Below are 11,748 nucleotides of genomic sequence, written 5' to 3'. Positions count from 1 at the left end.
CCCCATGTCGTGCTTAACTTCTGTGGAGGATGCTGTTCACCAGTGGTGCCTTACCTGTGGTTGGAGTGGAGCAAATCCTGAAAAATCATCCTTGTCCACCACGGATGCCACCACCTAGAGCCAAAGACAGACAGGTAGTGACTTGGTGCTTGTAGACCTCTCTCTGCCCTCCTCCTTTGCTGTTGGCCAAGCCAAGCTCCTCAGGATGATTTGGGTTCAAGAGGGACTGTGATTTTAGGCGAAGCGTCTTTCACTAGAGGCTGAGTGGTTCTGGCACCAAAACTCACCTCTCAGCTGTGGCAAGATCTGGGGTCTCAGCCCCACCATTTCTGCCGTTAGTCATGATAACCTAAAAGTTTCCGTTTATATTTTAACAACAAATGTTGAAGGGAGTAAAAATCATCATAGAATCACAGAATGGTTTGGGTTGGAAGGGATCTTAAAGATCATCTAGTTCCAACCCCCCTGCCATGGGCAGGGACACCTTCCACTAGACCAGGTTGCTCAAAGCCTCATCCAGCTTGGAATGTCCAACTGTAGCCCCTACCTCCTACAGGCAACTTTAAACATTGTTTAGAAACTTCATGAATGTCTGTGTGCCAGTTTCTGAGGATCCCCTGACAACCAAGAAGCTACTTGGCTCTTGGTTGTCCAGTTCCCTAGTGCCTGCAAGGCTGGTGGGTCCTCCCAGGGCCTGAGCCCATGGGGTATATCCCAGTATTCCAGTGCTTGGATTTTGCACTCGTGGGAGACAAGCTTTCTCACTTATCTGAGCTGAAAAACCCTTTTCAAACAGAGCAGGGGAAGAACTGGGGGTCATTTCTGGGTGCCAGATTTTAAATAGCTGCTTTCTTCTTCTTCTTTTTTTTTTTTTCCCCCTCCCTAAACAAAATCTTGGCTCGAGCTGAAGCTCCAGTGGGACCTTTCCAGCCCGTTGCTGACTGACTGTCCCTCATGTCTTGCTAAGGAGAGAAACTGAAAATAGGCCATGCTCTGCAGAAATGTGATTTTAGGTCCTCTGTTCCTACAGCCACCCTGTGAGAACCCTGTGTGCCATCTCTCCTTCCACGCCTGGGGAGATCCCTGAGGCCCAAGCCAGCCCCATATATTCAGCGGCCCACCAGGCAGCAGCGCAGGGGGGGTGGAGAGAGAATGCAGCTCCCTTCAATCCGCAGGCTTGACCTGAGTAAATAACACACTTCTTTCTTACCATAGCCTTTCCCAGGTAGTCCTTCTTCTCCAGCTGAGCCACTTGCTTTTCGTTTGGTCTAAACAGCTTTCCCGCTGGAATGGCCACCAGCTCGCAGAGCTTCTGCTTCTGTAGCACAGAGAAGTCTTATCACTCTTCAGAGTGAGAGCAGGGGCTGCTTTGCTGGCCCCTTCCTTCTATCTCTGGGGTTAAGGTCTTGCTCCGTAAAGTCAAAACACCACCGTGACAGCCCGACCCCAGCCCTGACATGGTCTGTTTAGCCTGTTCTTCCTATCCCTGCTTCCCCAGTGACTCAAAGCTCTTCCCACCAGCCTGTGCCTCAGTACGACGCCCACATTTTGCTCAGCCCTCTCTGCTAAAGCCATAGCTAAAAGGTGGCTTCTCTGTCACTGGGATTTTCCACCGTCCTCCTTGCGGGGCTGCCGTGAGCAAACACGGTGGCTGTAAGACTTGCTCTTCCTCACCAGGATGGCGTCCATCGCCCTCTCAATCTTGTTGTGCTGGGGCTCGCTCTTCATGCTCACGGCCAGCGTCAGGTATTCCTCAGCTTTCTTCCAGTCCTCCGTCGTGGCGTACACCAGCGCGATGTTATAGAGTATCTGCCGGAGGGGTGGGAGCAAGGAAATGAGCTCTCTAGAACTCCCTCCATTGCCAGGAGGGAGGGCAGCAGGCAGTGGCACTGCACCAGCTTTTTTGCAAGGCGTGGAGAGGTCGGTTGTTTTCTCCTTAGATTCTTTTGAGCTGGTGAACAGACCTTTGGGATCAAAACTGCCGGTCAGGCCTTCCTCACCTCACAAGCAAAGAGCCGGTACCGCAACCCCAGGATCTTGTAGTCGATGAGCTGGTTACCTCGCAGCTGGGCCAGTGCCTCTTTGAAATCCTCAATGGCCTTTTCATGGCTGTGGAGCAGAGGACAAGGGCATCACCACCTCGTGGTGGCAATCTGCCAGCCTCTAAGTCTTTACTTAAACTTGTGTGAGTTTAGTTGGGTCTCTCCTATCTCCTTGAAGTGTTTTTGGCCACGCCAGGGGAGAAGGGGAGATGCTCCAAGGCTGGTGTTAATCCCAAGACTATGCTGCTGTTCTACCTCGAGGGGTTGCAGTCTGGCCCCTGGGGTACCAGCCTGCCTGGGACTTTCCTCAGCCAAAGGCTGGCATCTCTGCAAGCAGCAAAAAAAGGAAACTTTAAACCCTTCCACTCACTTCTGCCTTCGGTAAAACACGGTTGCCCGCTGGAAATAAGCCACGGCCAGGTGCTTGTCACAGCCAATGCTCCGAGTGAACGCCTGCATGGAGGTAGGAGTGGAGCAAAAAAGGGATGAGAGAAAAAAAAAAAACACACCAGCCCAAAACTTTAAGAACTGAGGACACAGAGTAGTTAAACCTGTCCTGCTTTAGCCAAGAGCTCAAGCTGGGCTTTGTGGGCTACATCTCCCGGCAACGCTGGGCACAGGGTAGTGGAGCCTGTACCAGGCTCCTAAGTTTTTTAAGCTGGAACCATCAGCCACCACTTCCTCGGCAGCTTAGTGCCTCTGCGGTCACTTCTGGGAGTGAGGAAGCACAAGCAGCAAGCCCTGCACCTCTTCTGCTGCTTCACCCCTGATTCATTGAGAAAACAGGTTCAGCAAGAACAGCCCAGGGGCGTTAAGCTTTATCCCAGCTTCAAAAGGCCCTAAATCCTACCCTTAGCAGACTGTGGCTGTTAATTCCTCCCTTCCCCACCGCGTCCAGCTGTCTGTCGGGTCTGTGTGCAAACTCACCGACACCTGCGTGCAGGGTAGCGACCATTCAGGGCTGGACCTTACCTCCTCCGCCTCGGGCAGCTTCCCCAGAACAAGGTGGATGCAGCCGATGTTAAAGCAGATTTTGGCAGGGGGGTTCTGGACGGCTGTGAAAGCATCCAGGGCTGCCCTCCACTCCTTCCCGTCCGCTGCACACACCCCTTCTTGCCACAGCCGGATCGTCTCCACCAGGGACATGGTGCACTGGGAGTGGGACGTGGGGTCTCTGGCAGTGTGGTGGGTCTCGTCCCCCTCCTTGTCCTTCCTCTCGGCGCTGCTCGGCCTCTCTGGCTCCCTTCTGCCTGTACTTCTGCCTTCCCCGCTGCCGTGTCGCAAACCGTGTCGCAGGAAGTGGCCTCGCTTGCGTCAGTCAAACGCAGCCCCAGGATGGGGAAGCGGGGCAGAGATTGCTGCACCGCAGCGGGTTTCCGTGCGGAGCTGCCACGGGTTGTACCACGCATCGCGGGCCGGGTCCTCTCCGGCAGCCACTCCTCAGCTCTTCGGGTTTTGCTTCTCTGGGTTTTTAATGAAAAGCTGTGGATTTTGTCTGCTGGGCGATCAGGTCAAATGTAGGGTTCCAGAGCCACAGGGCGGGGAGCCCCTTGTGCTCTCCAAAACATGGTCCTCAAGGGAGGTGGTTGCTAAACGGTTCCTGTAGGCATCTCCCGGCAGGCACGGCTGCCTGCAGCGGGGCTGGCACTGTCCTGCCAGCCTGCCCAAGCCGGGGAGGGTGAAGTACAGCCCAAGGCACCGCCTGGGAAACCTTTTACCCTGCCTGACCTCACCAGGTCGCCCCGGTGAGGAGCTCTGCGGCTGGGGGTGTGCGGAGCTGCCCAAGGATGGGGGTTCGGGGGGCAGCGGCCGTGGCAGCAGCGAGGGTAACTCGCGCTCAGCCCAACATCGCTTCTGTCAAGGTGTTCTATGGCCAACAGTGGAATCTGGCTCTGGAACGCTGCTGGGAGGACGGGGGGAAGGTGAGCACGAGGCAGTGCAAAGGCAGCCACGGCAGGGATCTGACCCACTGACTCAGATTGGAGCTGCGTGCTCCACACGTGGTTTCTTAGTTGTTTTGTAACTATTTTGCCTTTGCCTCATCTACTACATTTGCGATGCAATGTGTATTTTGTAAGGGCTTAAAATATGTCAGTAAGACCTGGCCCTCACGCGTTTACTCACACTTCCCCAGCGGATTACATAAGGGCAACAACAGGAGGGAGACTGTTGTTGGAGGAGGCTTTTCTTTGACTTCTGCTCAGGAAGAAACCTGAGCTGCTGAAGAGCAAGGATTTGGTTTTCAAATCCCCAGTAGGACCCAGCGCATCCCTGAACCTCTCTTTGCTCCTCCAGTTCCAAGTGTGCCCTCGGCATCCCTCTGTGCTCCCATGGCCTTCCTATGGAGACTGACCTCCAGGAAAGTAGAGGGAAATGCATCCAGCCAAAGTGATGCTGAAGGGGAGGGATGGGAATAACATGGTGAGTGTGAAAATGCCCCTCGGAGACACCTTTCCTCGTTCGTTTGAGGAATGGGAGACCCCATCTCACAGGAAATGGTTCACCTTATCGTAATTTTCTGCTCGTTTAATTATCTGAATGGGCACACTGGTAGGGTCATGTTGATACCAAAACTGGTACAAGGGGGGCTGGAGGAGCATGCGAGACCCACCCCTGTGACAAGCGTTGGGGCTTTTTTCTTGCATTTAGCAGAAACAGATCTGACAGGTGCAAGCGCAGCAAACACTTGGGGCAGCTATCATTCTGCTTGGTTATATTTAATGTCACGTTCAAGCAACTTCACAGCTGTGATAAACACAGCCCTTCTAGTGAATCTCATTTCCCTTTCTTTTAACAAGTTGATTTAGTAGGCAAACCTCTCTTCTATGGTAACTTCCAAGAGGAAGTGAGTAACAGATGGTGACACCTCCCATGGGAGATTCCTGGAATCTAGCACAAACACAGATCGCGAAGAGATGGGTCAGAAATACATAGAAATGCCCAAAATCCAGCTAGGGTGCAGTAGTAATTTTTAAACTCATACAGGAACAGTATGCAGGAGTTTATCATCACTTCTGGCGAGGAGACCCAAAAAAAAGACTGATCCGAGCACTAGAAAACATTACGCATGAGGAAAGACCTAGGGGATCGACCTTGTTCAGGAGAACTGTGGTGCAGGAGGAGTGGAGGAGACCGTGTCCAGCGCCTTCCCTGGAGGGCAGGTCTGAGTGCTCGCTGCACAGCACCCGAGTTGCTTTGGCTCGCTCCCTTAACAGTCGCAGGAGCCCACGGGAACTCCCGGGCCAAGTGACGGATGACTCGGAGCCCAGGGCTTGGCAAGGGCTGCAGCTCCGGGCAGCAGGAGGACAGCAGTTTCTCTCAGCTGTTACAAAAGCAGGATGTAACTGCTAAGGTGCCGTTGCCACACGCTCCGGCCAAAGGCAGCTGCGAGGGGTTTGCAAGAAAGCCTTGGAAACACGGAGGCTTCTTAGCAGAGCTCTGCAAACACCTATCCCCTGCGGCCACTCCACCCTGCGCACATTTATCACGGAAGGCTTCCTTCTAATAGTAAGGGAAAATTCACTGCAAAATGAAATTGTTCAGGGATTTTGTTTTTTCTTCCCTGCCCATCTTTCTGTTTTCCTCTTAGAAACCAGTTGTGCCATACTACTCAAAGGAGGAACAACCCCCCACCTCTGCCTGGCTGTGTGGAAAGGGCCGCTCTGCCATGGTGAGTGAGGACAAGTGGTGTTCAGGGCCAAGAGCCGAGGCCTCCACCAGCCCCAGCTGCTGTGGGACGGCTGCTGGTTGGAGATGGCTCATCCTCTCCATCTTATGGGCTGGTCCCATCCCTGGACTTCGCTGCTGGAGCATTTAATGCCATGCTGGTGGATTTTGGCTGTGCCGGCAGCACTCGGGGCCATGTGCCTGCTGGGGATACCACGCTCGGGCTCCGCTTTGCCAGCAGTGCTGGTGCTCGAGGATGTAACGGTGCTCTGGACTCACTCGGCTGCTGGTGGCCCTGGCGTAGGGTGAATGCGGCATCCATTGGTCACTCTTTAGCACAGCTGGGCCTTGCTCCGTGTCGTGGTATTTGTATGGTTCGTGAGTACGAACAAAGCAGGATTTGGAGGAAAGAGGTAAACTTCTTTTTTCACACTAGACTTAGTTTTTACCTTCCTGTCAATCAGTTAACAGAAGACATGCCTTCCTGCAAGTCTTGCTCTACTACCCCCACATTGGTGCATGTCTTTTAGCACATCCCTGGGGGCAGATGTGGAAGATGAATATGCTTTGTAAAGGTTTCCAAACACATGACTGCCTAGCACGAGGGGAAAACCTCCAAAATTGCTCTTGGTGTGACCTTTGTTTACCTAATGCCACCTAGAGGCAGCTGACCTGCTTTTCACCAGCTGTTCTGGAAAATATTTTTTCACTTATCTGGGATTACAGCTGCTTTTTTTTTTTTTTTTTAATGAAGATTAATTGGTGTCTTAACCAAGTTTGGATTGATGGAAGGAAACAGAGAAGCCCCAGTCCCTGGGAGAGCCGTCAGGACAGAGCCATTGCTGCATGTGGCCGTGAGCCTGAGGCTTCTGTATGTATGGTTGAAACCTGGATGTTTTCTGTGCTCTCTGCAGCCAGGCCAGGTCTTCCACTTGGCATGGCCAGTGCCTCCTGTTGTGCCTGTGTGCCGGAGAAGTTGTTAAATGAGAAAAAGCATCCTCAGAAGGAAGGTACCAAACATTGAGGGGCAAGCAGGGTAACCACACCCATTTCTGTCTGTGCTGAGGATACTGGGGGGCGAGCCCCTTGCAGGGAGCGGGTCGGGGGGCTCTGCCGCCCTGCGTGGAAAGGCACGGCTGCGACGCACGGCTGCCTACCCGCGTCAACACGAGGTGGCTGCGCAGGGCCTGGACTGTCCTGGGGAAACTGAGGGAGGAGGGACAGAAGAAAAAGGGTTATTACTGAGGCTGTCTTCTTATCGAGTGCTGAGTGAACAGGGTGCATCAGGACAGCTTCGGTTTGAGCCATCTGAAGGCACTAGCTCTGCCTTTCCGAAGCTCTGCCTTGGGTAACGGACGGATGTCCAGATGTCGGGGTGTGCAGGACCAGGTCCTTCAGAAGTCCGAGCTTGGTACGTGTGCCATTAAATGCTTAATCTCTTGGGGCTGGGTCAGGCAGAAAGACTAACAAAAGCCCAACTGCAAAATCAGGAGTGTTGCTCTACACAACCACCTGGCTAGGCCATCACCCTTTTCCTTCTTTTGCTCTTGAGAAAGCACCTAACATGAAGGGTTGGGATGATGTTGCTCTCTGGCTACAATTTCAGCACAGGCAGAGACATCTCTAGCAGTCTTAGTTTGGAACGTTTCTTCCTGTTCATCTATCTCACTGAAATAATCAGATTTTCTAGCTGGATGAAGCTGTGCGTGAACTGCCGTTGTGCACAGGTACAAATAACAGTGAGAAAGCAAGCCTATCTGGGAAAATAACGGAGGGGAGAAGCCTTAGGGTTTGCTCTTCTACTCTTGTCTGTCCTTGGCTAGCAGCCTGCTGAAAACAGCCAGCCAAACAGCTAACTTCAAGGCATTTCAGACAGCAAGTAAACATTCAGTGACGATTTAGTCTGGTCTTTATTATTATTACAAAAAAAGCAAATATCAAAAAACAGCAAAGATTTCACAAGTTCCCCAACAGTTTTACACAACTGAACCGCAATAAAATGGTGAAAATAAAACACGTTATTTCAGTCTTGGCCCTGAATCTTCTACAGCGACCCGTGGTCTGGGATGCCCTGGGCTTTCCTAATTCTTTCTGAAGTACTCTTCTTTATTCTGGAACCTGCTTTGCCCACTAGCTAATACCTGGTGGCCCAGTACATCAGGAATGTGAACAGTCTGGTACCTGTTAAGACCCTACCCACCCAGAAAACAAAACCTGGGAGCTTTGCAGGGATGGCGTGGATACCAGTATGCATCTTCAGATGACCCCAGACATCCACCATGTTACGCTTGACAAAATCAAAGCCCTTTCAAGTTGATGAAACGTCATTTGTTATATGAAAGCTGCTTTTTCTTCTCTTCAGGATCTTTGCTCCCCAAAATAAGAGAGTTCACTGGGTTGGGTTCCAGCGTAAACAGACCATCAACCTTTTAAATTCTATCATGCAAACTCCGTGATAGACAACTTCATCCCGTTGTGACTTTCCCCCGGCAGAGCCAGCATTTGACTGATCACAAGGAACCTGAACAGGCCGTGAGATGTGAGGTTAAGGAAAACACTCAGCTCTCTGGAATGCTAATCAGGGTGGAATGGAGCCTTTGCTTTCTGTCCTATTCACGGCTGCAGGTTCAGAGGCTGACCAAAGGAAATGTGGTCCTATATTAATAGCTGCCCCACTTCTCAAATACAGACCTTACATCAAAAGACTGTTTGGCTAGCGAAAAGAATTAAGACATTGCCCTAAATCCCTCAGCATCTGCTTGGAAAGTCAGGTCCAAGTCTGCCATACTTATACACAAATGCAAATCATCCTAAACACAGAGTTGCAGATGTCACTATACGTGTCACTGAAGTGTTCACGAGTACCAAATATTCCTGTTAGAAATAAAATTGCACCTTCATCATTTTCCAGAATTTAACAAAAGAAGAGATCACAACATGCATTATTTGTCACATACGAAAGAAGCAGCGAGAAGGCAAGCTGAGAGACAAGGCACTGCCCACAGGGCAGCAACGGTATTTGGTGGTTTGGGATTTGTATCAGCACTTCCCATGCCGTGGATGGCAGACAACCACTTGCTGCTGGATTTAAACCGTTTTCCTGGCAGTCAGAACGCGGACAATGGACCCTACTCCTCCAGCAGCCAGGGCCTGAGAAGAGAAACACTGCAATTAACACCAGGTCAAGGTAGCTACGGGCTGAAACAACTACTGACGGGAAAGGCTTCCTGACCGCATTTCAAATGAGCATCTCCCTGTTCTTTACACTGAAAACAGAACGCTCACATTCAGGGTGCCAGGAAAGGATGATCACATTTGCCTTGAAGACAGTGATTTAACAAACTTTTATTTCTCTGCATACGCAAGTTTGCTTCCCTCTAGGAAGGAAATTCTACTTCCATCTGCTTGAATTGCTGGATTGAACCATTCTTTTAGCCTCAGTCTGATAAAAAACTAGATTTTAACTGTAGCATCTTTACCCAAGGGATCAGAAGAAGTAGGCACATGATACAACTACACCGTGAGCTTGCGGGACCGCACCCTCCTCACCGTGTGAAATACAGCACTGCAGTTTTACCAGACAGAAAGGCAGCTCTTACCAGGCTCCCTGAGCATGACCTGGACCCGAGAAGTGGCTAGCATGGATAACCCAGGCCAGAGCACACCCCATAAACGCACCTTTTCGTGCCACTGCAGGAGCACCGCGCTGCTGTTGTCAGAGGGGCTCTCAAAGCCTTTGTAGATGTACTTCATTAGCAGGTCGACGCCGTTCTTGTCCAGCGACTGCACCGCCTTCTCAATATCGTTGGCTTTGAAAGAGATGAGAACCTTCAGGACAATACTTTCTGCACGGTCCTGTCAGCAAATAAGGAAGGCAGAGGTACGTTCACTTCCATATACGGTGCGTTCAGATATTACTCATCTCTCCCACAAACAAAAGTAGGTTTTTAAAAACAATTCTAAAATGGGTTTGATCAGGGTAGTTTGTGCCAAAGCTTGTGATAACAATGTATGACGGGTAGGTCCCCCCAGTGCCAAGCAGCGTAGAGGAGTTCAACGCATTTGTCATACCTTGCCCTAGGTGGTCTGGCTCTGCTTGTGTTTGCCATTCTCCACCTAGTAAATGGGGTCACAGCTAAATACAACATGTTTATATTGAAACTCAAGGTCTGGCAAGTTCCAAAAGAATTCTAAGAATTAAGTATTTGACTGGCCTCCCTTGCCACTAGAGCCTTTTCCACGCTTTGTACTGTTTAATGAGACACAACTATCACATTTGTGGAAATGCCATCTGCAGCCTGGAAGAGGTGACTGCTGGAAAACACACCTTTTCAAAACAGTCAACTTCTGTCCCAGGCACACAGACTGCAAACTGGCACCATTAATGTTTTGCATTTGTAACGATTTGCTAGTTGATCTTGGCGATCACTTCAGGCCCAGGAACGTGCACAATTACAGCAGCAGGTTAGCCATGTCATCAGCAAAAAAGCAGGTTTTCCTGTCTGTTCATCACTGAGGGAGGATTAAAAAGGCCTTGAGTTTGTTGGACTTTGAATAATGCCATTATACAAATAAGTCAAGCAGCTTCCTTCTTCAGAAATTTGTTTTCCCATTCAATTTAATACCCCACAGCCGCTTGCCTTAGCGAGATTTCTCACGTGAAGAACTATTAAGTAAAAGCATAAAAGTTTCATGAGACCAATTAAAGGGAAGCCAAACATTAAAACTCAGTCACTCTGCCCTCTTCAGTTCCACTGCCTTCACAATGTATTCTTAAATCCATCAACACAGAGCCACTGGAAACAAGTCATCACAGTGAGGACAAAGCTGTTCAGTCTCTCATACCTGTAACGAACAGCTGCTTCCCAAATCCCTGTGAAACCCGACAGGAAGGGGCTGGGGCTAGGAGAAAAGATCCCACCGGTGGCCTGGTGAGGACAGCCTGGAACCAGAGCAGCACGGAAGGGTGCCCATGGGACTCTTCTCAAGCAGGCAGAACAGAGCTCTGCAGGCGCTCCCCGTCTGGGTAGTCCCATGCCTTATCTGCCTTTTCCCTTCACCCCTGCAGTCACGAACCATTCAAGGTTTATTCTGGGGAGACTCAGAAATACGTGCACGCAGCGGGCTGCTATGTTCTGTCACAGGGGGGGTGCTTGTGTTTTCTGAGGTTTTAACAGCTTCATTCTGACCGGGTGCGATAACCATCACTTCTTCCTTTTCTGTAGGTGCACAGCCTGGCTGTGCCAGCAGCGCCTCATGGGACAGAGGTGGCTGCCGCAGCTGTGGATGGGATTATCATTCAGCGGATCGCACCTACGTGCTGCCAGGTCTGGATCGGGCACGGGCACCTGGTGATGTGTGGAGTTAGCCAGGGCACACAATGGGCAACCAAGGCACCAAGAACACGCAAAACCTGAACTAGCACCAAGTTAAAGGTACGTGGGCAGGTGACAGCCGAGCTATGGTATTTTGAGCAAGATTAAAACAGCAGAGGTCACAGATGCTTTGACATCAGGGAATATGCTAAAGCCAGCTTCCTCAAAGCACACCTGGCAGTACTGGTGGGGTAGGGGCTGTAGAAGAAGAAAGGATTTTTAAGGAGTAACCCATGAATTAGGTATTATCTCACCTTCACCGCCTGGTTCTTTGTGTTGATAGGAGGGTTCTTCAGAGCCGCCTGTAGCGCAGCCATCATGTTCCCTGTGCCAGATGGTTAAGGACCAGACACCAAGCCTTTGGAAAGCAACAGAACCAGCTCCAGGGCAGCGACATCGGCAGCTGGCTCGTGTGTTGACTGAAGATACTTAAGGTTCAGTGACGACCCCGATTCCCCCAACAGACAGCACAGATGACAGCGTAAGGTAACAATTATCAGGCCATTTAAGGAAGGAGCAGCACCAACAGGAAGCTGTACAGTTCCGGTATTGGAGAATACCTCTTAGGCCCTTCCTTGGGCGAGGATGCGAGTAAAAGAAATTTTTTCTCCATCGCTTGTGCAATTTGCACCTCGGAAACAGCCAGCCCGGCACCTCCATCTCCC

At 50.9% G+C, this 11,748-nt stretch overlaps 2 protein-coding genes across 2 annotated transcripts in view; both read right to left on the bottom strand.

The window, feature by feature from the left end:
* Positions 1–3,193, bottom strand: part of NCF2 (neutrophil cytosolic factor 2) — a 10,308-nt gene extending 7,115 nt beyond the window's left edge. The window contains exons 1-6 of the mRNA XM_010157384.1: positions 3,015–3,193; positions 2,413–2,495; positions 2,001–2,109; positions 1,675–1,809; positions 1,211–1,318; positions 55–114 (exon numbers count right to left, since the gene is read on the bottom strand). Coding sequence (XP_010155686.1) covers positions 55–114; positions 1,211–1,318; positions 1,675–1,809; positions 2,001–2,109; positions 2,413–2,495; positions 3,015–3,188 — 669 coding nt within the window. The 5' untranslated portion in view covers positions 3,189–3,193. The remainder of the gene's footprint in view (positions 1–54; positions 115–1,210; positions 1,319–1,674; positions 1,810–2,000; positions 2,110–2,412; positions 2,496–3,014) is intronic.
* A 5,231-nt stretch (positions 3,194–8,424) lies between these two features.
* ARPC5 (actin related protein 2/3 complex, subunit 5, 16kDa) lies at positions 8,425–11,418 on the bottom strand (the record flags this gene model as incomplete). The annotated part of the gene is made up of 3 exons (XM_010157383.1): positions 8,425–8,858; positions 9,387–9,563; positions 11,338–11,418. Coding segments are annotated over 3 exons (321 nt in total), but the record flags the coding sequence as incomplete, so codon positions are not given.
* Positions 11,419–11,748: the final 330 nt, after the last annotated feature.

The sequence above is a fragment of the Eurypyga helias genome, unplaced genomic scaffold, assembly GCF_000690775.1.
Source record: "Eurypyga helias isolate BGI_N326 unplaced genomic scaffold, ASM69077v1 scaffold2758, whole genome shotgun sequence".
In the NCBI taxonomy this organism is placed as follows: Eukaryota; Metazoa; Chordata; class Aves; order Eurypygiformes; family Eurypygidae; genus Eurypyga; species Eurypyga helias.
This window is presented reverse-complemented; position numbering and strand designations above follow the sequence as displayed.